Source organism: Panulirus ornatus, chromosome 11 (assembly GCF_036320965.1).
Source record: "Panulirus ornatus isolate Po-2019 chromosome 11, ASM3632096v1, whole genome shotgun sequence".
Lineage (NCBI taxonomy): Eukaryota > Metazoa > Arthropoda > Malacostraca > Decapoda > Palinuridae > Panulirus > Panulirus ornatus.
In genome coordinates, this window is record NC_092234.1 from 43013207 (window position 1) to 43039978 (window position 26772).

Below are 26772 nucleotides of genomic sequence, written 5' to 3' on the forward strand. Positions count from 1 at the left end.
GGAGAAAACATTCTGGAAGATGAACAGTGTGAGCAGAACAAAAGAACACAAGGGGGCAACCAAGAGAAGACCAAGTGGAGAAATGGTAGCAAGAAAAGAAAAGGAAGATGGACTGAGTGTTCTGAAGAACTGCTGAATGCATTAGATTAGATGATAAGGAAGATAGAAATATTGCATGAGGAGGTGTCATGCAGAGTGAGGGAGTTTGGGCAGATGTTATGATGAAAACTATTAACAAATGAAGTGTCAAAGCAACAGGTATGGATGGGATTGCAGTTGAGTTCCTCAAAAGAAGGAGGGGTGGATATTGATGATTGATTATTCGGACTGTTCAGTGCTTGTGTGGTTCAAGGTGAGGTTTCTGAGGAATGGAAGAATGCATGTATAATGCCCTTATATAAAGGCAAAAGGAACATAATGAATGCTCAAACTATGGAGGCATGGGTGTCTCAAAACTTTGGCAGATTGTATAGCTATCTGACCTGGGTTTTGCTGATAAAGAGGAGCTTGTGGCATGAAAGAATAACCAATAATTTTGCAATGTACCCTTGACTCCTGACTGGTTGAGTTTGCTTACTACTGGTTTTCTTTTACTGATTTTAATGTATTCATATGGCATAATCTGGGAAGTTAGCTACCTAGGAATGGTGTACAGTAACTACACATTCAGGTAATTTGGTTTCCATATAATGTTCTTTCAAGTCAGAAGAGGGCAGATCAATCACAACATATTTCTTTAGCTGTGTATCGAGTACAAACATTTTGCATGCATCTACTTGCCGCTTTAAGATAAAGATTCAAGAGGTCTACTCATAATAGAGATACTCCACTTTCTTTGATTCCTTAAGTCATGCTGAATGTATCCTATGAATATGTTAAGCATGAAATCATCTCATTCATATCGTTCCTAAGCATTCCTCATTTACCTTTAAGGAGAAATAATAGATGAGAGTGCTTAAATTTCTTGTGGCATGTGACTCCTTTCTTACTGAAGGCAATTTCTCACCCCATACGTCACACAATATAACTTTCTACCAGTTGATCACTTACTTTCTTTCCTTCATTCATGAATGTTCACAATATCCTACTTGAGCAAGGTAGCATCAAGAACAAATGATTGAGCCTCAGAAGAAAAATAATTAGTTGACTCCTTCCCCTGTTCCTTCTTTTAGAAAGTAAAACAGGGAAGGGGAACATTTCTAGCCCCTCATTCCTGCTCCTCTTAGTTGCCTTTTAGAACATACAGGAGATATGGAGGCAGTATTTCTACTCCCTTATCCCCAAGGGTACTAGTTGGTCACAGCAATGTCAATAATAAAATAACTATTTGTAAAAACCTTTGGCAAATATTTCATGTATCAAATACAAATTATCTATACAAGATATAAGAAGCACTACTTGGCTGTAAGTTGACTATGATTTTTCTTTGTGAATTTAACAACATTTATCACTACACATGAAAATAGTATTCTGCAATAGAAAAAAATGTAAATTGCTTTTACAAAAAATCTTCATAAGTAAAAAAGACTTATTAAACTATCAGGAAGCACCAAGGGAATTACCATCTGCATTCTCATCTAAAGTATACTAGTAGTTCTCTTCATCATTTAATCTGAGTTCTACCCTTGAATAAACATGAAAATTGCCACAGAAATCAAATATATATGGCCCTACTCAGACCATAAATCACAACTGTCCTTCAATTTTTGCAGGGTAGCAACCTCCCATTGTAAGATGGTTAACTAGTCCAGGGTCTTGACCTGCAATAATGATCAGCCTTGTAAAAACCTGTGCAAAGAGTATGAAAAGACAACATGGATTGTGAGTTTATAAGGGTTACTAAAGAAATTAATCATCATACTTGATTGCTGTTTCCCACATCAGCAAGGTAGCACCAGGAAACAGATGAAGAAAAGCCCATCCATTCACATACACATACATAAACGTCCATACATACACATATACATACATATACATATATACACATGTACATATTCATACTTGATTGCCTTCATCCATTCCTGGCACTACCCTGCCCCACAGGAAATAGCATCGCTACCCCCTGCTTCAGCGAAGTAGCACCATGAAAACAGACAAAAAGAAATTAAATACCTTTTACCTGCAGGAAAGGAGTGCCAGTGATTTGAAGGAATGCAAGAAAGCAAGGGCAAATGACTGATGGGGTTAAAGTACACCAATGAACTTCAAGGAGAAAACATTCTGGAAGATGAACAGTGTGAGCAGAACAAAAGAACACAAGGGGGCAACCAAGAGAAGACCAAGTGGAGAAATGGTAGCAAGAAAAGAAAAGGAAGATGGACTGAGTGTTCTGAAGAACTGCTGAATGCATTAGATTAGATGATAAGGAAGATAGAAATATTGCATGAGGAGGTGTCATGCAGAGTGAGGGAGTTTGGGCAGATGTTATGATGAAAACTATTAACAAATGAAGTGTCAAAGCAACAGGTATGGATGGGATTGCAGTTGAGTTCCTCAAAAGAAGGAGGGGTGGATATTGATGATTGATTATTCGGACTGTTCAGTGCTTGTGTGGTTCAAGGTGAGGTTTCTGAGGAATGGAAGAATGCATGTATAATGCCCTTATATAAAGGCAAAAGGAACATAAATGAATGCTCAAAACTATGGAGGCATGGGTATTTTTGGTATAACTAGTAAGGTGTATAAAAGAATGGTAATTGAGAGGAAGATGGCAGGCACAGAAAATCCAGGTGAGTTGGAGAAACGCAGCTGCAGGAGAGGTTAAGGTTGAGTGGATATGGTGTTTGATTTGAAGAATATGTGTGAGAAATGCCAGAAGAAAGAGAGTTACTTGTAAGTGACATTTAGGATCTGGATAAAGCATATGGTAGCTTTGGTGGGGTTGTCTCATGGAAGGTGCCACACATATTTGGTTTCAATGGAAAGTTACTAAATGCAGTGGTTTGTTTTTACCCGGAAAGCAAGGCATGTTTTAGATTGGAAGGAAGGAGGGCGAGTGGTTCCTTGTGAAGGAGACTCTCGTTAATTAAATTATGGAAAGAATAATTATGGTGGTAAATGCAAATATCTATAATGTGTAAACATCATGTAAATAATGTCAATCCATTTTTGAGAAGTTCATCTGTATTCCTATCCACACCTGCTGCTTTGCCACACTTCTATGGAAAGGGGAAGGTCTACAGTATTTTGGGGTTGGATTGGGCACAGGAGATGAATCAACTGTTTGCAGATGACAAGGTTCTGATGGCAATCTCTTGAAAGAAGTTCCAGAAGCTGGTTGTGAGAGTGGTGGAAAAAGAAAACAGAGTAAATGTCAACAAAAGTAATGATGTGCATCAGGAGGAGGGAAAGATGGGAGGAACTGGAGTGTTTTGAGTGTTTTAGACACTTGAAACTAGACATGACAGTGGATAAAAACATGGTGATTGATGAGAATCACAGAATGGGGAGGGGAGCTGAGGTCCTGGGTGCAATAAGGAGCATGTGGAAGGAGGAGTTACTCTCTCTAAAGGGTAAGATGGGTATGTTTGAAGGTAAAATAATCCCTATAGAGTTCTATTAAGTCTTGGCCTTGAAAGCAAAAGAAAAGAAGATGCAGGACATATTGAAAATAAAATGCCTGAGGACTATGTGTTGTGAAGTCGGCTGATTGTGTAAGGTATGACAGTGTGAGGGAGAAGTTTGGTAGTAAGCACAGTCTTATTGAGAGAGCTAACCTGTCTCATTTCCCTGCTGCACTTTATTTCCTTACTTTTGCTCAAAATTTACTATCAACTTTCTTTCAAACTCTCCCAACTCTGTCACCAGCTTCTGGAGTTTCTCTCTCAAGCCTGCTACTAGAGCTGTGTTGTCTGCTAACAGCAAATGATTCACCTTCTATGCCCCTCACTCTAAAGCCCTTACACTTACCTCCTCTACCACCCCATCCATAGATTAAAAAAAAAAAAGTGTATCACACATCCTTGATGCAGATCCAACTTCACCAGGAACCACTCACCCACCTCCCTTCCTACTCTTAAACATGCCTTGCTCTCACTGTTCAAACTCCTCACTGCATTCAGTAACTTTCCATTGAACCTACATATTCGGAGCACCTTCCATAAGACCTCTCTGTCCATGCACCGTATGTTTTCTCCAAATCCATAAATGCTACACATAAATTCAAGAAAATGCCTGAGTCCTCATATCCTCTACCTCTACCTCACAGTGCTTCCCTACAGTCAGATGGTCTTTGCATACCACCCCTTTTTCAATCACCACTCTCACATACACTTTACCAAGCGCATCAAATGAGTAATTCTTCTGTAATTCAAGCATTCACTTTTGTTCCCTTGCCTTTATATAAAACAAGGGCATTATACATGCATTCTGCCAATCTTAGGGTACTAACTTAGGGCCACAAAAATGTTGACTAGCTGATTAACTAGTCATAAACAATGTCACCCCCTTTCTTGAAAAATTCATTGGTATTCCTATCCACTCCTACTGCTTCACGACACTTCACCTTATGAAAAAACTTTCACTACCTCTTTTTTCACAACACCATTCAACAAGACTCTCACTTCACTAGTCATATCATCCCAAACACACCACATCCACCATCTTATCATCTAAGGTATTGAATAGCCCTTCAGAACACTCACTCCATTTCTCTTTTCCGTAAGTGCTTGCCTTTTCATACCTATAACTGCTTACATCTTCAAATGATAAATGTGTGATAAATGAAAAAAGTAATAATATGTTCTAAGACTATGGATATGTTTTACATTCTATCTTGTTGTATTCTAAAATCTTTTATTGTTATCTCATCACAGGTTCTTGGTTCATTGTTTTCATTAGTACAAATTTCCTGGGATTTCATAATGCGAAATGAAATGAACAACTGTGTACTTTTTACACTACAGTATTATACATTTACATATTCTCTTGTCACTAGGTGTTCTATCATTATCACCATGTTTGTTGTTAAATATACAAAGAAAAAATCCTGAATACCACATTCATTTTTTTTTTTTTTTTTTATACTATTCGCTATTTCCCGCGATAGCGAGGTAGCGTTAAGAACAGAGGACTGGGCCTTTGAGGGAATATCCTCACCTGGCCCTCTTCTCTGTTCCTTCTTTTGTTAATTGTATTAAAGTCATCAACAGTAACTTATTTACCAGTAAAAGGTTTTTACACTGTTTTATAATGCTAATTTTCTTCATGACATTTGGGAAAATTTCAAGCAGTAGCCTAAATATGCAGTAAACTATCCTGATTACTCAAATCAAAAGTACATCATCAAGAACAACGTTGCCATCATACTCACAGGGCATTATTCCATTTTGAAAAGTGGAATATTTCAATGATACAAATTACTAAGTTTTGAAAATAAGCAACTACAGTATCAGAATCCTGAGACCTGCTACTATTTCAGTTTTGCTCTCTGGGTATCAACTAGCTAAAGTAAACTAGATAATCATATGAAGGCCCAACCAAAATACTTTTCTATGTAAGGAAAGAATTTTGATGGATAGTCACATTTCAAAGTAAGCAAATACTTCCTTCGCATCATAAAGTTCAATAAAGCCTAACCAACTCCACAACATGATTAACAGAACCACCTTCCCAGTAACCTCCATATTATAAAGAAAATACAATGCCATTTAATTACAAGGTATCAGTGATGATTACAATATAAACTGGTGAGGCAGTGTAGAGTTACATTACTGTACCATGCTTGGTATGTAGTATATGCTGTATTTTGAAAATGTCTACAATAAAATGGTTGTGAATGTGGTATACAATTGGAAGCCGTACCGAGAGCTATTCTAAATCTGGGTTTATGTGAAAGTTGACCACTGAACATGTGAAGAAACATACAACAATAAATATCTTACAATGTAAGAGTTAAAACGTCACCATAAATAACACGTACATAACTCAATGACCCATATTTCAAATTATTATCCTCGTACATTCCTGCTTGGAGGAAGATGGATTCGATCACCACCTCGAGGTCTCCACCCATTAGCACGAAGGTCCAGTGTGTCTTGTGTTAAAAATCGAAGTCTGAGATTTAAGCTACCATCTCCAAGACGATTTTCCAAATAGGTGCAACTCTGGTTTACTAAGCCCTGTGGTAAAGGAACAATTTGTATATCACAATCAGTTGATATTTAAAACATGCAAACATCCTAACAAAAGACTTACAAACATGCTACAGTCATTGCTTACTGAACCATTTTCTTTATATAGCAAACATTGCATTTACATTCACACATGGTGGGAAATCTTATTAGAAACACAAGCTAGACTTGAAACATGGAACACCTCTGGCTGGTAGGTTGGATCTTTATGCAGGTTATCCCTGGTAACAGAACAGATGCACTCTTGAGAAGCCATTCTTTAAAAAAAAAAGAAAAAAAATCAAGAATGAAATCCAATTTCCCACAGATTTCCTTAACATAATTGAAGATGTATTAAAAAAAAAGAGCAACAAGATGTAATCAAAGTAAACTTGACAAAGCAGAAAACCTTTTATAAACACTTACTTAAAATAATTTGACAATGTTTTGACATACAAATATAATAATAGTAATAATGATATTTTTTTCATACTTGTCTACTGTTTCCCAAGTCAACAAGGTTGTGCCAGACACAGATAGGCCCCATTCACTTCCAACTATTCTCTAACTGTCTTGTGCAATGTAGCAAAACTATAGCTCTTATCCACAACCACGCCCCACAGAACCTTTCCCTGGTTCAGTACAATGACAGCATATCGCCCCCTGCATACTACATTGTTTCAAGTCACTCTATCCCATGCACACTTTTCATCATCCTGCATGTTCAGGCTCTGTCCACTCAAAATATTCTTCACACCCTCTTTCCATCTCCCGTTGATCTTCCCCTTCTCCATTTCCCCTCCACTTCTGACATATATCCTCTTTGTCAACATCTCCTCCCTCATTTTCTCTGTATGTCCAAACCATTTCAGCACATTCTTCAACTCTCTCAACCATCCGCTCTAATTAGCACACCTCTCTCTTACCCTTTTATTATTTATTCAATCAAAACCACCTCACACCATGTATTGCCCATAACATTTCATTTTCAACACATCCATCCTCTTCTGCACATCCTCATCTATAGCTCATGCCTTGCATCTATATAATATTGTTGGGACTACAATACCTTCAAGCATATCCATTTTTGTCCTCACAGATACTGACCTCTCTTTCCACACATTCCTCAATGCTCCCAAAACCTTTGCAGATAGCAAGGCAGGTAAAAAGGGCAGTATTGAGGTTGCAGATAGGAAATGGCACCTGGAGTAGATGGGATTATGGCTGAAACGATGAAGTATGGAGGAGAAAGTGTGATAGAGTGGAAGCATTTGTTGTGTAATTTACCATGGAAGCAGAATGTTGTGCCTTACGATAGGGTGAAAGCTACTATCATTTCTTTATTCTAAAGAAAAGGTGCTAAGGATGAATGTAGCAATTAAAGGGGAGCAAGTTTGTTCAGTACATTGTGTATGCAAGAGTGTTGACGGATAAAGAGAAGTGAATCAGAGCAGAAAAAGTGACGAGCACGGAGGTTTTGGGAAAGATAGGGGATATGTTGATCAGATTTTTGCAGTGATAATGACAATGAAAATACATCTAGCAAAAGGTAAGAAGCTGTATGCAGCTTTTATGAATCTGGAAAAAGCACATGACTGAGTCGACTGAAATGCTTAATGTGCTTAGGATATAAGAGGTAGGGGACAATTGTTGGAGTAACAAATGCATGTGCAACATTGGATGGACAATTGAATGAAAGTCCTGGTATACATGTGAGTGTGAGGTAGGGCTGTGTGATGTAACCATGGCTTTTTAACACATACATAGATAAAGTGATAAGAGATATGAAAGCAAAACTAAGGAAAGGGAGTGCAGAGGTGGAGTGTGGTGGTGAGGTATGCTGGTTAACGACAAGTCTGTATGTGGATGATCTTGTGTCTGCTGCTAGTGAAGGGGATTTGCAGAATTGTGAGTATATTTTATGATGTGAGGAAGAGTAAGTGACTGAAGGTAAAAGTAAAGAAATAGTGTTTGAAAGGAAACAGAATGAAAGTAAAGGTTCTGCAAAGCCCTACAGAGTGAGAGAAGAAAGTGTACAGCACTGTGGTACTGATATGGTGAGAGAAAGACTGAGAAGAGGTAACAGAATTTAAGTATTTTGCAGCTATCTTGGGCAAATGTGGTGATATGGAAAGGGAAATAAGGGAGAGAGCAGTACACAGTAGAAGTCACAGCATTCCTTAATAAAAGGTGCAGGTGTAAATAACTATCTTCGGCAAATGTTGTGATATGGAAGGGGAAATAAGGGAGAGAGCAGTACACAGTAGAAGAGTCCCTTAATAAAAGGTGCAGGTGTAAATAAGGAAGAGAAAAATGAATAATGGGAGAGCATATTACTCCCAACTTTGACCTATGCAGCTGAAAAATGAACATAGTATGAATCACAAAGGTCAAAAATCCAGGCTGTGAATATGAGCTATTTGATATGAGTATGTTGTACAACTACATGGAATGATGAAAGAAATGAGTGGGAGTATGAGAGATTTGGTATGGAAGGGAATTCAAAAGGAATGAATTACGGTGAGGTAGATTGGGTGAAACATAATAGATGCTCCCTGACTTATGACCTATGCAACTCACGACCATCTGTACATAAGACCAGAAAGAAATATAAATAAAAAAATATGGATGTGCTGGAAATGAGATGTTTGAGGACAATGTGTGGTGTGAGGTGGTTTGATCGAGTAAGTAACGTAAGGGTAAGAGAGATGTGTGGAAATAAAAAGAGCGTGGTTGAGAGAGCAGAAGAGGGTGTTTTAAAATGGTTTGGGCACATGGAGAGAATGAGTGAGGAAAGATTGACCAAGAGGATATATGTGTCGGAGGTGGAGGGAACGAGGAGAAGAGGGAGACCAAATTGGAGGTGGAAAGATGGAGTGAAAAAGATTTTGTGTGATCGGGGCCTGAACATGCAGGAGGGTGAAAGGAGGGCAAGGAATAGAGTGAATTGGAGCGATGTGGTATACAGGGGTTGACGTGCTGTCAGTGGATTGAATCAAGGCATGTGAAGCGTCCGGGGTAAACCATGGAAAGCTGTGTAGGTATGTATATTTGTGTGTGTGGACGTGTGTATGTACATGTGTATGGGGGGGGTTGGGGAATTTCTTTCGTCTGTTTCCTTGCGCTACCTCGCAAACGCGGGAGACAGCGACAAAGTATAAAAAAAAAAAAAAAAAAAAAAAAAAAAATGTAAATATAAAAATTAAACTTGGTCGTACGTCAAACAGTGCTTACGGCTGCATGTGTAAGACAGTAAATGTCAGATGATCTGGCATTTTGTACATCAGAGCATCTCTCTCAGTTCTTGATCTCAGCTACCATTCAGTAAGCACGCGTTATTCAAAAGAATCTAACAAATTTTCATGCTGGATTGACCATTTTTGTATTAAACCCCAAAGATGATGAGCAAGAAGAAAAGCCATCACATGTTGATAGATCTAGCAAGAAGCCAAGAAGATGCTCGATTTGGAATTGAAAATGAAGGCAATCACCCAATATGAAGGTGGAAAAAAAAGTCAGTGTGATTGCACATGATCTACAGTTGTCCCATTCAACAGTCTCCACGATTTTAAAGGACAAAGAAAAAATATGTGAAGCAGTGAAAGGTTTGGCAAGTATGAAGTCTACAATAATAACAAAGCAATGACAAGGGCCCATCCATGAAATGGAAAAGTTGTTGATGCTGTGGATGGAAGATCAAATGAAAAAATGTGTACCACTAAGCCACTAACAAAAACTAAAAGTCTTTTTGAGACCCTGAAGGAGTGAGAGGGAGAGGGTTACACTGAGAACTTCACAAGTCATGGTTGGTTCAACAGATTTAAAAGATATAGTTTGCACAATGTTTGAGTCACTGGTGAAGTAGTATGTGCTGACAAAGGAGCTGCCAAGAAGTTCATTGAAAGTTTGGATGAATCAATCCGTGAACTAAACAATCTTAAAAAAAAGATAAGAAACTACACAATCATATAATAAAGCTGTTTAATAAAAAATGAGATAATCTGAAAAGAAATTGAGTAGGATAAAAGAATGCTATACAAGTATACGAATTCTACATGCCATGCTGACATATGTCTGACTTACATCCATTTTGGAATACGATCGGTTGGTCAGAACAGAACTCGCACATATGTTGGGAAGCATCTGTACAATGAGGTTGACTGGGCATGTGGAATAAATACAAAATGGGGAGTTTACAAGGAGAGTGTATGAAAGTATGATTAAAGAGGTTGGTGTGAGAGGACTACCACCTGTGACAAGGGGAAAAGAGTGGAAGAGCATTGGAAGGAGAGAAATGGTGGAAGAATGCATGGAATGGTATATGCGAGGGAGGCAAGTAAGGACAAGGATAAGTGGAGATTCTTTTGATGTGGCCACTCCCTCACAGGAGTTCCCAGAGGAAACAGGTGACAGAGATATATACTGATATATACATAATCACCCAGAATATTATGGGAGGGTCATAGCTTGTGGAGCATGATTTGAAAATTCTCCATAATCTGGTCAATATCTACATGTCATTAGATTTTGCTAATGATTTAGGTATTCCTGCATAACCTTATCTTAATCATTGTTACTGCTGATATCATTTACAATTTTACTGACAGTCAGAAGGATCTCTTAGTATAACCTACTACACCATCTCTGAATATCCAATTTATAATTAAGTTGTAATAATCCAGTAAACTAAAATGGTACATATCTGGAATTAATCACAAGGACTATATATCTATATCAAATATACGTAAGTTTCTCTGAAAAGCAAAAAATCATCAAAATGCTCTTGCACAGTGCAATCATCAAAATGCTCTTGCACAGTGCATATGTAAAATTGATGATATGCATGAGTGAATTCAGAGGTTACATGCACCTGATGCACCCCAGATAAATGAGAAAGAACTAAGAGACTCCTGTGGTGTTGTAGTTAGCATTCCTGACCATGATGCATTCCCAGGCCGCCCAGGGTCAAGTGCACAGGTTCAAATCCTGGTTGTGGCAGTCAGTCCACAGTCAACCCATAGGGGTTGGTCAATAAAAAGGTAACCTGGCTCAGGCTGTGGTGTCAGGTGGTTTGATCGAGTAAGTGGTGGGAGGGTGGGAGGGATGTGTGGTGGTGGGGAGAGTGTGGTTGAGAGAGCAGAGGAGAGTGTTTTGAGGTGATTTGGTCATGTGGGGAGAATGAGTGGAGAAAGATTGACAAAGGGGATGTATGTGTCAGAGGTGGAGGGAAAGAGATGTGGGAGACCAAATTGGAGGTGGAAGGATGGAGTGAAAAAGATTTTGAGTGATCGGGGCCTGAACATGCAGGAGGGTGAAAGGCGTGCAAGGAATAGAGTGAATTGGAATGATGTGGTATACCAGGTTCGACGTGCTGTCAATGGATTGAATCAGGGCATAAGAAGTGTCTGGGGTAAACCATGGAAAGTTTTGTGGGGCCTGGATGTGGAAAGGGAGCTGTGGTTTTGGTGCATTATACATGACAGATAGAGACTGAGTGAGAACGAATGCGGCCTTTGTTGTCTTTTCCTAGTGCTATCTCGCGCACATGCGGGGGAGGGGGTTTTCATTTCATGTGTGGCGGGGTGGCGACAGGAATAAATTAGGGCAGTTGTTAGAAGCAGTGAAAAGTTTTTATCGAGGATGTAAGGCATGTGTACGTGTAGGAAGAGAGGAAAGTGATTGGTTCTCAGTGAATGTAGGTTTGCAGCAGGGGTGTGTGATGTCTCCATGGTTGTTTAATTTGTTTATGGATGGGGTTGTTAGGGAGGTAAATGCAAGAGTCTTGGAAAGAGGGGCAAGTATGAAGTCTGTTGGGGATGAGAGAGCTTGGGAAGTGAGTCAGTTGTTGTTCGCTGATGATAGAGCGCTGGTGGCTGATTCATGTGAGAAACTGCAGAAGCTGGTGACTGAGTTTGGTAAAGTGTGTGAAAGAAGAAAGTTAAGAGTAAATGTGAATAAGAGCAAGGTTATTAGGTACAGTAGGGTTGAGGGTCAAGTCAATTGGGAGGTAAGTTTGAATGGAGAAAAACTGGAGGAAGTAAAGTGTTTTAGATATCTGCGAGTGGATCTGGCAGCGGATGGAACCATGGAAGTGGAAGTGGATCATAGGGTTGGGGAGGAGGCGAAAATCCTGGGAGCCTTGAAGAATGTGTGGAAGTCGAGAACATTATCTCGGAAAGCAAAAATGGGTATGTTTGAAGGAATAGTGGTTCCAACAATGTTGTATGGTTGCGAGGTGTGGGCTATGGATAGAGTTGTGCGCAGGAGGATGGATGTGCTGGAAATGAGATGTGTGGTGTGAAGTGGTTTGATCGAGTAAGTAACGTAAGGGTAAGAGAGATGTGTGGAAATAAAAAGAGCGTGGTTGAGAGAGCAGAAGAGGGTGTTTTGAAATGGTTTGGGCACATGGAGAGAATGAGTGAGGAAAGATTGACCAAGAGGATATATGTGTCGGAGGTGGAGGGAACAAGGAGAAGTGGGAGACCAAATTGGAGGTGGAAAGATGGAGTGAAAAAGATTTTGTGTGATTGGGGCCTGAACATGCAGGATGGTGAAAGGAGGGCATGGAATAGAGTGAATTGGATTCGATGTGGTATACCGGGGTTGACGTGCTGTCAGTGAATTGAATCAGGGCATGTGAAGTGTCTGGGGTAAACCATGGAAAGCTGTGTAGGTATGTATATTTGCGTGTGTGGACGTATGTATATACATGTGTATGGGGGTGGGTTGGGCCATTTCTTTCATCTGTTTCCTTGCGCTACCTCGCAAATGCAGGAGACAGCGACAAAGCAAAAAAAAAAAAAAAATATATACATTGAGATGTATAGGTATGTATATGTGTGTGTGTGTGGACCTGTATGTATATACATATGTATGTGGGTGGGTTGGGCCATTCTTTTGTCTGTTTCCTTGCGCTACTTTGTTAAAGTGGGAGACAGCGACAAAGTATAATAATAATGATAATAATAATAATAATAATAATAATAATAATAATAATAATAATAATAATAATTATGATAATAATAATATATGATGGGGTTAATAGAAATGCTTTATGGAAGGACTTAAGAGTATATGGCATAGGAGTTAGGTTGCTAGAAGCACGTGAAAAGTTTTTACAAGGATGTAAGTCATGTGTATGAGTGAGTGATAGTCTGTGGTAGGGGTGTGTGTGATGTCCCCATGGTTGTTTAATTTGTTTATGGATGGGGTGTTTAGGGTAAATGCACAAGTTTTGGAGAAAGGGGCGAGTATGCATTCCATTGGGGATTAGAGGGCCTGGGAAGTGAGTCAGTTGTTGTTCACTGATGATACAGCTCTGGAGGCTGATTTGGGTGTGAAACTGCAGAAGTTGGTGACTGAGTTTGGAAAAGTATGTGAAAGGAGAAAGATGAGAGTAAATGTGAATAAGAGCAAGGTTATTAGATTCAGTAGGATGGAGGGACAAGTTAATTGGGATGTAAGTTTGAATGGAGAAAAAGTGGAGGAAGTAAAGTGTTTTAGATATCTGGGAGTGAACTCAGAAGCAGAAGTGAGTCACAGATTGGGGGAGGAGATGAAGGTTCTGGGAGCAATGAAGAATGTCCAGAAGGAGGGAACATTATCTCGGAGCAAAATGGATATGTTTGATGGAATAGTCGTTCCAACAACGTTTTTGTGGCTGCGAGGCATGGGCTATAGATATGGTCATGTGGAGGGGGGTGAATGTGTTGGAAATGAAATGTTTAAGAACAATATATGGTGTGAGACTGTTTGATCGAGTAAGTAATGAAAGGGTGTGGGATATGTGGGGAAATAAAACAAGTGTGGCTGAGAGAGCAGTAGAGGGTGTACTGAAATGGCTTGGACATATGGAAAGAATGAGAGGAAAGATTGACAAAGAGGATGTATGTGTCAGTGGTGGACGGAACAAGAAGCTGGAGGCCAAATTGGAGGTGGAAGGATGAGGTAAAAAAGATTTTGAGGAATTGGGGCCTGAACATCCAGGAGGGTGAGAGACGTACAAGGAATAGAGTGAATTGGAACAATGTGGTATATACCTGGGTCGATGTGCTGTCAATGGACAGAACCAGGGCATGTGAAGCATCTAAGGTAAACCATGGAAAGTTTTGCGGGCCTGGATGTGGAAAGGGAGCTGTGGTTTTGGTGCATTATACATGACAACTAGAAACTGAGTGTGAATGAATGTGACCTTTGTTGTCTTTTCCTAGCGCTACCTCACGCACGTGCGGGGGGGAGGGAGTTGTCGTTTCATGTGTGGCAGGGTGGTGATAGAAATGAATAAAGGCAGCAAGTATGAATTATGTACATATGTATATATGTATATGTCTGTGTAAGTATATATATGTATACACTGAAATGTATAGGTATGTATATGTATGTGTGTGGATGTGTATGTATATACACGTGTATGTGGGTGGGTTGGGCCATTCTTTTGTCTGTTTCCTTGTGCTACCTCGGTAACGCAGGAGACAGCGACAAAGAATAATAAATAAATAAATAAAGGCGACTAAAGGGGACGGGAGTGGGGGGCCAGAAACCCTCCCCTCCTTGTATTTTGACATTCTAAAAGGAGAAACAGAAGAAGGAGTCATGCGGGGAGTGCTCATCCTCCTCGAAGGCTCAGATTGGGGTGTCTAAATGTGTGTGGATGTAACCAAGATGAGAAAAAAGGAGAGATAGGTAGTATGTTTGAGGAAAGGATCCTGGATGTTTTGGCTCTGAGTGAAACGAAGCTCAAGGGTAAAGGGGAAGAGTGGTTTGGGAATGTCTTGGAAGTAAAGTCAGGGGTTAGTGAGAGGACAAGAGCAAGGGAAGGAGTAGCACTACTCCTGAAACAGGAGTTGTGGGAGTATGTGATAGAGCATAAGAAAGTAAATTCTAGATTGATATGGGTAAAACTGAAAGTTGATGGAGAGAGATGGGTGATATGCACCTGGGCATGAGAAGAAAGATCACGAGAGGCAAGTGTTTTGGGAGCAGCTGAACGAGTGTGTTAGTGGTTTTGATGCAAAAGACCGGATTATAGTGATGGGCAATTTGAATGCAAAGGTGAATAATGTGGCAGTTGAGGGAATAATTGGTATACATGGGGTGTTCAGTGTTGTAAATGGAAATGGTGAAGAGCTTGTGGATTTGTGTACTGAGAAAGGACTGGTGATTGGGAATACCTGGTTTAAAAAGCGAGATATATATAAGTATACGTATGTAAGTAGGAGAGATGGCCAGAGAGTGTTATTGGATTACGTGTTACTTGATAAGCGCGCGCAAAAGAGAGACTTTTGGATGTTAATGCACTGAGAGGTGCAACTGGAGGGATGTCTGATCATTATTTTGTGGAGGCGAAGGTGAAGATTTGTAGGGGTTTTCAGGAAAGAAGAGAGAATGTTGTGGTGAAGAGAGTGGTGAGAGTAAGTGAGCTTGGGAAGGAGACTCGTGTGAGGAAGTACCAGGAGAGACTGAGTACAGAATGGAAAAAGGTGAGAGCAAAGGAGGTAAGGGGAGTGGGGGAGGAATGGGATGTATTTAGGGAAACAGTGATGGCTTGCGAAAAAGATGCTTGTGGCATGAGAAGCGTGGTCGATTAGAAAGGGTAACGAGTGGTGGGATGAAGAAGTAAGATTATTAGTGAAAGAGAAGAAAGAGGCATTTGGACAATTTTTGCAGGGAAAAAAAATGCAAATGAGTGGAAAATGTATAAAAGAAAGAGGCAGGAGTTCAAGAGAAAGGTGCAAGAGGTGAAAAAGAGGGCAAATGAGAGTTGGGGTGAGAATCATTAAACTCTAGGGAGAATAAAAAGATGTTTTGGAAGGAGGTAAATAAAGTGTGTAAGACACAGGGAGCAAATGGGAACTTCAGTGAAGGGGGCTAATGGTGAGGTGATAACAAGTAGTGGTGATGTGAGAAGGAGATGGAGTGAGTATTTTGAAGGTTTGTTGAATGTGTTTGATGATAGAGTGGCAGATATAGGGTGTTTTGGTCGAGGTGGTGTGCAAAGTGAGAGGGTTAGGGAAAATTATTTGGTAAACAAAGAAGAGGTAGTAAAAGCTTTGCGGAAGATGAAAGCCGGCAAGGCAGCAGGTTTGGATGGTATTACAGTGGAATTTATTAAAAAAGGGGGTGACTGTATTGTTGACTGGTTGGTAAGGTTATTTAATGTATGTATGATTCATGGTGAGGTGCCTGAGGATTGGCGGAATGCTTGCATAGTGCCGTTGTACAAAGGCAAAGAGGATAAAAGTGAGTGCTCAAATTACAGAGGTATAAGTTTGTTGAGTATTCCTGGTAAATTATATGGGAGGGTCTTGATTGAGAGGGTGAAGGCATGTACAGAGCATCAGATTGGGGAAGAGCAGTGTGGTTTCAGAGGTGGTAGAGGATGTGTGGATCAGGTGTTTGCTTTGAAGAATGTATGTGAGAAATACTTAGAAAAGCAAATGGATTTGTATGTAGCATTTATGGATCTGGAGAAGGCATATGATAGAGTTGATAGAGATGCTCTGTGGAAGGTATTAAGAATATATGGTGTGGGAGGCAAGTTGTTAGAAGCAGTGAAAAGTTTTTATCAAGGATGTAAGGCATGTGTACATGTAGGAAGAGAGGAAAGTGATTGGTTCTCAGTGAATGTAGCTTTGCGGCAAGGGTGTGTGATGTCTCCATGGTTGTTTAATTTGTTTATGGATGGGGTTGTTAGGGAGGTGAATGCAAGAGTTTTGGAAAGAGGGGCAAGTATGCAGTCTGTTGGGGATGAGAAAGCTTGGGAAGTGAGTCAGTTGTTGTTCGCTGATGATACAGCACTGGTGGCTGATTCATGTGAGAAACTGCAGCAGCTGGTGACTGAGTTTGGTAAAGTGTGTGAAAGAAGAAAGTTAAGAGTAAATGTGAATAAGAGCAAGGTTTATTAGGTACAGTAGGGTTGAGGGTCAAGTCAATTGGGAGGTAAGTTTGAATGGAGAAAAACTGGAGGAAGTAAAGTGTTTTAGATATCTGGGAGTGGATCTGGCAGCAGATGAAACCATGGAAGCGGAAGTGAATCATAGGGTGGGGGAGGGGGCGAAAATCCTGGGAGCCTTGAAGAATGTTTGGAAGTCGAGAACATTATCTCGGAAAGCAAAAATGAGTATGTTTGAAGGAACAGTGGTTCCAACAATGTTGTATGGTTGCAAGGCGTGGGCTATGGACAGAGTTGTGCGCAGGAGGGTGGATGTGCTGGAAATGAGATGTTTGAGGACAATATGTGGTGTGAGGTGGTTTGATCGAGTAAGTAATGTAAGGGAAAGAGAGATGTGTGGAAACAAAAAGAGTGTGGTTAAGAGAGCAGAAGAGGGTGTTTTGAAATGGTTTGGTCACATGGAGAGAATGAGTGAGGAAAGATTGACCAAGAGGATATATGTGTCAGAGGTGGAGGGAACAAGAAGTGGGAGACCTAATTGGAGGTGGAAAGATGGAGTGAAAAAGATTTTGAGTGATCGGGGCCTAAACATGCAGGAGGGTGAAAGGCGTGCATGGAATAGAGTGAATTGGAATGATGTGGTATACTGGGGTCGACGTGCTGTCAATGGATTGAACCAGGGAATGTGAAGCGTCTGGGGTAAACCATGGAAAGTTCTGTGGGGCCTGGATGTGGAAAGGGAGCTGTGGTTTCGGTGCATCATTACATGACAGCTAAAGACTGAGTGTGAACAAATGGGGCCTTTGTTGTCTTTTCCTAGCGCTACCCTGCACACATAAGGGGGGAGGGGGTTGTTATTCCATGTGTGGCGAGGTGGCGATGGGAATAAATAAAGGCAGACAGTATGAATTATGTACATGTGTATATATGTATATGTCTGTGTGTGTATATATATGTGTACATTGAGATGTATTGGTATGTATATTTGCGTGTGTGGACGTGTATGTATTTACATGTGCATGTGGGTGGGTTGGGCTATTCTTTAGTCTGTTTCCTTGCGCTACCTCGCTAACACGGGAGACAGCGACAAAGCAAAAAAGAAACCACACTGCTCTTCCCCAATCTGATGCTCTGTACATGCCTTCACCCTCTCAATCAATACCATCCCATATAATTTACCAGGAATACTCAACAAACTTATACCTCTGAAATTTGAGCACTCACTCTTATCCCCTTTGCCTTTGTACAATGGCACTATGCACGCATTCCGCCAATCCTCAGGCACCTCACCATGAGTCATACATACATTTTATAACCTTACCAACCAGTCAATAATACGGTCACCCCCTTTTTTAATAAATTCCACTGCAATACCATCCAAACCTGCTGCCTTGCCGGCTTTCATCTTCCGCAAAGCTTTTACTACCTCTTCTCTGTTTACAAAATCATTTTCCCTAACCCTCTCACTTTGCACACCACCTCGACCAAAACACCCTATATCTGCCACTCTAACATCAAACACATTCAACAAACCTTCAAAATACTCACTCCATCTCTTTCTCACATCACCACTACTTGTTATCACCTCCCCATTTGCGCCCTTCACTGAAGTTCCCATTTGCTCCCTTGTCTTACGCACTTTATTCACCTCCTTCCAGAACATCTTTTTATTCTCCCTAAAATTTAATGATACTCTCTCACCCCAACTCTCATTTGCCCTCTTTTTCACCTCTTGCACCTTTCTCTTGACCTCCTGTCTCTTTCTTTTATACATCTCCCACTCAATTTCATTTTTTCCCTGCAAAAATCGTCCAAATGCCTCTCTCTTCTCTTTCACTAATAATCTTACTTCTTCATCCCACCACTCACTACCCTTTCTAATCAACCCACCTCCCACTCTTCTCATGCCACAAGCATCTATATATATGTGTGTGTGTGTGTGTGTGTGTGTGTGTGTGTGTGTGTGTGTGTGTGTGCGCATGTGTGTGTGTGTGTGTGTGTGTGTGTGTGTGTGTGTGTGTGTGTGTGTGTGTGTGTGTGAATGTGAGTGGATGTGCTATTCTTTCTTTCATCTGTTTCCTGGCACTACCTCGCTGACGCGAGAAACGGCGATCAAGTACAATAAAATAAATAAATAATATCTAGCGTTAATGGGATAGTCTAGTTTAGAGCCTCAACTGCCTATGCCTTCTATGCTAAAATAAAAAAAGAAAAATATAAAAGACAAGATGGATAGATAAATTAATTTCTTACATGGTTAGTATATCCACAATATAGTCATACAGAAATACAACGAACCCAAATGCATAAACTGTGTAAAAGATTACAATTCATAAATCAATCCACATTATCCTGGGAAACATACTGTGCATATTAAGTAATCAAGATAAACTTTGGAGCAATCTGTGGGGGCCTGATTGTGGTTGGCAGACCCAGGTTTCAGTGCATTAAACATGGGAGCCAAGGAATAGGTGTCTGCAAGTTAGGCCTTTATATATTTGTTCCTGACACTAACTCACTAAAATAGGCAAGACAATTAGTATTAAAAACATTTGAAATTTTTTATTCTAAGAGAGGAGAGATGGATAGCAGTATGGCTGTCTTGTGATATATCAAAGAAAAATTCATGATAATAAGATGGAAAAAAGGAAGGTTACTATGGGTATACACAGACATGAATATATAGTGCTCTTTAGATGTGTGGGTTTGTGCATATTTATCTATCTAAGGGCAAAGCTGTGGGGCTGGAACATTTCATATGGGGGAAGGAACATAAATAACCAGGAGATATAACATTATGGCTGGAGGAGACAGAGAAGTACAAGACTACGCATAATGGTGACAGGTACATGTGTGGAGGCAGTGATTTGGTGCAACTGACTGAAATGAGTGTATCTTAGTAAAATGGAAATAACTGATGAGTTAAAATAATCAGTATGTATGAAGAAATAAGATAATGAAGAAAAATGTGCTTTAGGAGGACCTTAACAGAAGAGTCTTACAGATTCCTATGGAGTGTGAGGAAAGTTATGCATGAGATACCTGAATGTTCTGTTCAAGGCATGTTGGATACATGTAAATTACATCATTTTGTAAAAACACCATAAATAAAGTGCGTAAGACAAGGGAGCAAATGGGAACTTCAGTGAAGGGCGCAAATGGGGAGGTGATAACAAGTAGTGGTGATGTGAGAAGGAGATGGAGTGAGTATTTTGAAGGTTTGTTGAATGTGTTTGATAATAGAGAGGCAGATATAGGGTGTTTTGGTCGAGGTGGTGTGCAAAGTGAGAGGGTTACGGGAAAATGATTTGGTAAACAGAGAAGAGGTAGTAAAAGCTTTGCGGAAGATGAAAGCCGGCAAGGTAGCAGGTTTGGATGGTATTGCAGTGGAATTTATTAAAAAAGGGGGTGACTGTATTGTTGACTGGTTGGTAAGGTTATTTAATGTATGTATGACTCATGGTGAGGTGCCTGAGGATTGGCGGAATGCGTGCATAGTGCCATTGTACAAAGGCAAAGGGGATAAGAGTGAGTGCTAAAATTACAGAGGTATAAGTTTGTTGAGTATTCCTGGTAAATTATATGGGAGGGTATTGATTGAGAGGGTGAAGGCATGTACAGAGCATCAGATTGGGGAAGAGCAGTGTGGTTTCAGAAGTGGTAGAGGATGTGTGGATCAGGTGTTTGCTTTGAAGAATGTATGTGAGAAATACTTAGAAAAGCAAATGGATTTGTATGTAGCATTTATGGATCTGGAGAAGGCATATGATAGAGTTGATAGAGATGCTCTGTGGAAGGTATTAAGAATATATGGTGTGGGAGGCAAGTTGTTAGAAGCAGTGAAAAGTTTTTATCGAGGATGTAAGGCATGTGTACGTGTAGGAAGAGAGGAAAGTGATTGGTTCTCAGTGAATGTAGGTTTGCAGCAGGGGTGTGTGATGTCTCCATGGTTGTTTAATTCGTTTATGGATGGGGTTGTTAGGGAGGTGAATGCAAGAGTTTTGGAAAGAGGGGCAAGTATGAAGGCTGTTGGGGATGAGAGAGCTTGGGAAGTGAGTCAGTTGTTGTTCGCTGATGATACAGCGCTGGTGGCTGATTCATGTGAGAAACTGCAGAAGCTGGTGACTGAGTTTGGTAAAGTGTGTGAAAGAAGAAAGTTAAGAGTAAATGTGAATAAGAGCAAGGTTATTAGGTACAGTAGGGTTGAGGGTCAAGTCAATTGGGAGGTGAGTTTGAATAGAGAAAAACTGGAGGAAGTGAAGTGTTTTAGATATCTGGGAGTGGATCTGGCAGCGGATGGAACCATGGAAGCGGAAGTGGATCATAGGGTGGGGGAGGGGGCGAAAATTCTGGGAGCCTTGAAGAATGTGTGGAAGTCGAGAACATTATCTCGGAAAGCAAAAATGGGTATGTTTGAAGGAATAGTGGTTCCAACAATGTTGTATGGTTGCGAGGCGTGGGCTATGGATAGAGCTGTGCGCAGGAGGATGGATGTGCTGGAAATGAGATGTTTGAGGACAATGTGTGGTGTGAGGTGGTTTGATCGAGTAAGTAACGTAAGGGTAAGAGAGATGTGTGGAAATAAAAAGAGCGTGGTTGAGAGAGCAGAAGAGGGTGTTTTGAAATGGTTTGGTCACATGGAGAGAATGAGTGAGGAAAGATCATAGGGTGGGGGAAGGGGCGAAAATTCTGGGAGCCTTGAAGAATGTGTGGAAGTCGAGAACATTATCTCGGAAAGCAAAAATGGGTATGTTTGAAGGAATAGTGGTTCCAACAATGTTGTATGGTTGCGAGGCGTGGGCTATGGATAGAGCTGTGCGCAGGAGGATGGATGTGCTGGAAATGAGATGTTTGAGGACAATGTGTGGTGTGAGGTGGTTTGATCGAGTAAGTAACGTAAGGGTAAGAGAGATGTGTGGAAATAAAAAGAGCGTGGTTGAGAGAGCAGAAGAGGGTGTTTTGAAATGGTTTGGTCACATGGAGAGAATGAGTGTGGAAAGATTGACCAAGAGGATATATGTGTCGGAGGTGGAGGGAACGAGGGGAAGAGGGAGACCAAATTGGAGGTGGAAAGATGGAGTGAAAAAGATTTTGTGTGATCGGGGCCTGAACATGCAGGAGGGTGAAAGGAGGGCAAGGAGTAGAGTGAATTGGAGCGATGTGGTATACCGGGGTTGACGTGCTGTCAGTGGATTGAATCAAGGCATGTGAAGCGTCTGGGGTAAACCATGGAAAGCTGTGTAGGTATGTATATTTGCGTGTGTGGACGTATGTATATACATGTGTATGGGGGTGGGTTGGGCCATTTCTTTCATCTGTTTCCTTGCGCTACCTCGCAAACGCGGGAGACAAAAAAAAAAAAAAAAAAAAAAAAAACATATTGCATCAAAAAAAGATAAACTGAAGTAGTAGTAACTTGGAAAACTAACCTCATGTGACTGACTAAGGCCCAAGCCAGCAAAGGACAGGAGGCGGCAAAGTCCTTCAAGAGAGCGGTCATCACCATGCTGAAGAAGAGTTTCTGCCATAACTGCTATCTGGTTGCTAGACATAACCCCAACTTTGTAGAGCTCACTCATAAACCTTCATCAAAAAAAGTTACTCAGTTAGCCTTATACAGTAGAGATATACAGACATACATAGATACATACAAATGAGATGCACAAGTCTTTTCCCCAGAGGAGGAGGAAGTTCAAATCACAGAGGTACAATATCCACCAGAATCCTCAATCTGGTAGGCAATTCCCACAAACATGAGAAAACATCAAGATTTCTTACACATCACATGGAAAGAGGCCTACACCCCCTCCCAAGCATCACTGCTCCAAGCCATCCCAATCATGAATGACAACTATATATACTTTACTTCCCTATTTTCACAGACTTAAAAGTTTGCATAAAAGACCTCATTAGAATGAATTTTCATCTGATTCAAACTAAAGTATCTCCACTACAATAAACCATGTTTATTCAAAATAAGGAAATACATACTCAGGAAAATTCACAGGAGACACAAGAAATACTTAGGGTGGAATATGACCATAATCTAAATTCAAGATAGACAAAAGGAGAAAGATTCTTACCTTATGTGCATCTAGAACATGCAGAACAAAATGAAAACAATAAAAGACTATGAGAGGGCAGATACTGTACTACATTAAAGATATAAAAAAGTCTGAGGAAAGAAAAATTTCACTCAATAATACATCTACAGAATTAGACAGTAGAGGTATGCTTACTAACATCCCTAGGATATCTTACAAGAGGCTCCTGCAGCTTCAAGGCTGCACTCACTGCAAGAGCAAGAAAATGATGGACCATTCTAGAGTGAGGTCCTCAACGAGACCGTATTCCATTCCAACCAAAAGATGGTATTACAACCTTGCCATAGGCGACTCCCCACTCACTGTGTAACCACTTATAGGCATAGTCCAACATCACCAGCAGTGGAGGTATAAAGACTTTATCAATAATATGGTCTATGAAGGAAACCTCATATTTTGATTTTCCTCAAAATAAGCAGTCCTTAAAATCAAAGAACACTCCTACAAGTTCCTACTTCATGACAAAGATGAACTTGAAACCTCCTTTTGCACATCATTATAACTAACAGTTAATCATGTTACTTTAAAAGACTGATATGAATATGAGAACTCTTACAAGGCATAGCAAAATGTCTCTAATTATCTAAAATGCCACTCTAAAGACCTTGAAGAAAAAGTAAGGGAAAAGTAGAGAGAGATGTGTTCCTTCATAATTATTTTCTAATACTGATATGCCTGGAATATTACTCAGTTGTGACAGTAAGACTTCTTTTAGTGGCACAAATATCACTGATTCTCCTCCCATATGTGAGCAAATGGTAAAAGTATTACGCTTTAAACAGTTCATCAATGTTACAAGCTCAGCATGCATGAGGTTACACCACAAATGAAAAGTCACCTTTAGAAAAGCTGAATCACAGGCAATGGACAGTAAGGAGTAGTCTTGTCAAGGAGCTTCTTGCCCAAGAGGAGTCCATAAATTCCCAACTACTAATCATAGCACAGACTTGAAAGTACAGGAGCTCCAATAAAGGTGTCTTAGGGTTGAACTATAAATATAAAAGCAACTCATCTATACTATCTATATATCTAACACCTGTTCCCTTTGGGAACTTCTAACAAGGAGATGGCCATGACAAAAGAGTGTCTACTTATCCCTGTTCCTGACATGCCTCCCTTGCATACACCATTCCACACACTCTTCCACCATTTCTCTCCCCCCAGTACGCTTCCACTCTATTGCTCCATGTCACAATTGGTCTTCCTCTCACACTAACCCCTTTAATTATACTATCATACACTCTCCTTGCAAATTCCCTTTCTTGCATTCTTTCCACATGTCCAAACCATCTCAAACTATTACATTTCATGCACTCTATCACTCCACAATTCATTCCCTTTGCATTTCCTGCCATATGAAATCTCTCAAACATCCTATCATTTCTTTCTTTAATCCATCTAGCCATACTGAATGCTCCCCTCACAGCTCATTTACATAGGCTGGATTCAAGACCACTGTGAATCATTCCATGTCTATTTTTCAGCTGCATAGGTCAGGATCTGGAGGACTATGCTCTCCCGTAATCCTTTCTTCACTTCTCTACTTACACCTTTAACCTTTGTTATTCTATTAAGGGAGCCAATGACTCTTCTACCCTGTACTGCTCCCTCTCCCTTATCATTCCTTCCATGTCACAAGTTGGCTCCAAAATACTTAAATTCTGTCAACTCTTCAAGTCTTTCTACCCCCATATCTATACCACAGTTTAATAGACTTTCTTCTCTTACTCTATAGGCTTTGCAAAATCTAAATATTCACTGTTTCCTTTCAAACACCAATGCTTTAATCTTATCTAAATTCACCATCAACTGCCTATTCTTATACACATCATAAAATACACTTAAAACTTTATGCAATTCCTCGTCACTCTTAGCAAACAACACAGTATCACCTCAAAACAAGATTTTCACTAGCCGCCAAACCTCACCACCACAATCTATCTCTGAATCTTCTTTCCCTAGTTATGCTTTTATCTATCTTATCGCTCCATCCACGTGTATGTTCAAAAGCCATGGCGACATCCTACAGCCCTGCCTTACACTCACATGTACACCAAAACTTTCACTCAATACGCCATCCATTCTTACGCATGTATCTGCTACTCTGTAGAAGACTTTCACACCGTCCAACAGTTGTCCTCCTACCCCATATATCCATACAACTTACCATAAATCATTCTACTCAACTCTGTCATCTGCTTTTGCCAGACCCAAAGAAATTGTATACAGCTTCTTACCTTTTGCTATGTACATTTCCACATTCTCACAGCAAAATTCTGATCAACACATCCCTACCTTTCCTAAAAACCCCTCGCTCCTCACTTATTCTGCATTCAGTCACTTTCATCACTCTATCAATCAACGCTCTTGCTTATAATTTCTCTGGTATACATAAAATACTTACTTCCCTTTAATTGTTACATACATCCCTAGTTCCTTTTCCTTTGAATAAATGAACAATAATAGCTTTCACCCAATCCTCAGCACAACCTTCTGCTTCCATGCTAAATCACTTATCAAATGCATCCACTCTGTAGCACTTTCTCCTCTTTAATTCCACATTTTAACCACAATCCCATGCATTTCAAGTGCCTTTCCTATTTTCAACTTCATTACTGTCCTTTTTCTCCTCCCTTCTTGCAAGAGGCCCCTACACTTGTATCCTTTTCATTCCAACCTCCATACCCACGCATGTAATAACTGCTGCCTCACCTTCTATCACATCCATCAATTTTTCATAATATTCTTTCCATCTCCCTTTTGCTTCTTCTATACACAACAGATGCTCTGCTAGGACGGCTTTAACTAAAAACTCTTGTTGGTATTACTTTATATTCAGAAACCATGTCTTTTCTGTTTCCTAAATGAAGCAAAGAGTGAAAATGAAAAATGCACATCACTGCTTGAGAAAGAAAAGATATCATCAGTGACATAAAATTGGTTTCTTTACATAACAATTTGCTCTCACATAAGCAATGCTTCCATACACCTTTTTCGAAATGATATATATATAGGGTATACTTTCTTATCTTTCTGCAGGGCTTCATCTACAACTTATCGAAGAGCAAAGTTGTTGGCTATACAAACTATTCCCTTCCTAAACCCTCCTTGTTCCACACCTACATGAAATACCTAACTCCTTAATTTATCAATTAGGTTTCCTTTCCAACCCTAAGAATCTCGGTTTTTCAAGCTATGTGAAAAATGTGTTCAACTTTACAGTTTCTAAGATATTCAAAAAAAAATGAAAAAAAATTACCCAAGCATATTTCATCCATACTATTACATAATCTGCAAATGCATCAGCATAAAGTGCTCAAATATGCATAAGTAAGGTCTAAGTGCCAAGTGAGTTGACACTATTTATGTTATACTATATATTTTACCTACATTGAAAAAATGATTACTGATAATTATAAATTCTTATGATACAAAATAGTCAATAACTGTAGAGATATTGCTTGATCATAAAGTATGTTCATTATTCTCACTTTACATGGCATGTTAACATCTGAACAAGCACATTCACCACAGCATGTAGAATGCACTTTACAAAGAATCACTATTCAAAGCTGTATTACCTATCACTTGTGAGGTATGATGAATGATATCAAGTGCAACAAAAAAGACAAAAGTTTTCCATTAAGGGATTCAGGTATTAAAAATT

The 26772-nt window shown here is 39.9% G+C and overlaps 1 protein-coding gene across 5 annotated transcripts in view; it reads right to left on the minus strand.

Annotated features, from left to right (window-relative positions):
* Window positions 1-955: 955 nt before the first annotated feature.
* Window positions 956-26772, minus strand: part of LOC139751433 (eukaryotic translation initiation factor 4 gamma 1-like) — a 55214-nt gene continuing 29397 nt past the window's right edge. For 3 of the 5 annotated variants that reach the window (XM_071666843.1, XM_071666841.1, XM_071666844.1), the window contains exons 6-7: window positions 22431-22584; window positions 956-6119 (exon numbers count right to left, since the gene is read on the minus strand). In XM_071666843.1, coding sequence (XP_071522944.1) covers window positions 5949-6119; window positions 22431-22584 — 325 coding nt within the window. In that variant the 3' untranslated portion in view covers window positions 956-5948. The remainder of the gene's footprint in view (window positions 6120-22430; window positions 22585-26772) is intronic. The other 2 variants (XM_071666842.1, XM_071666845.1) reach the window with 1 other exon arrangement.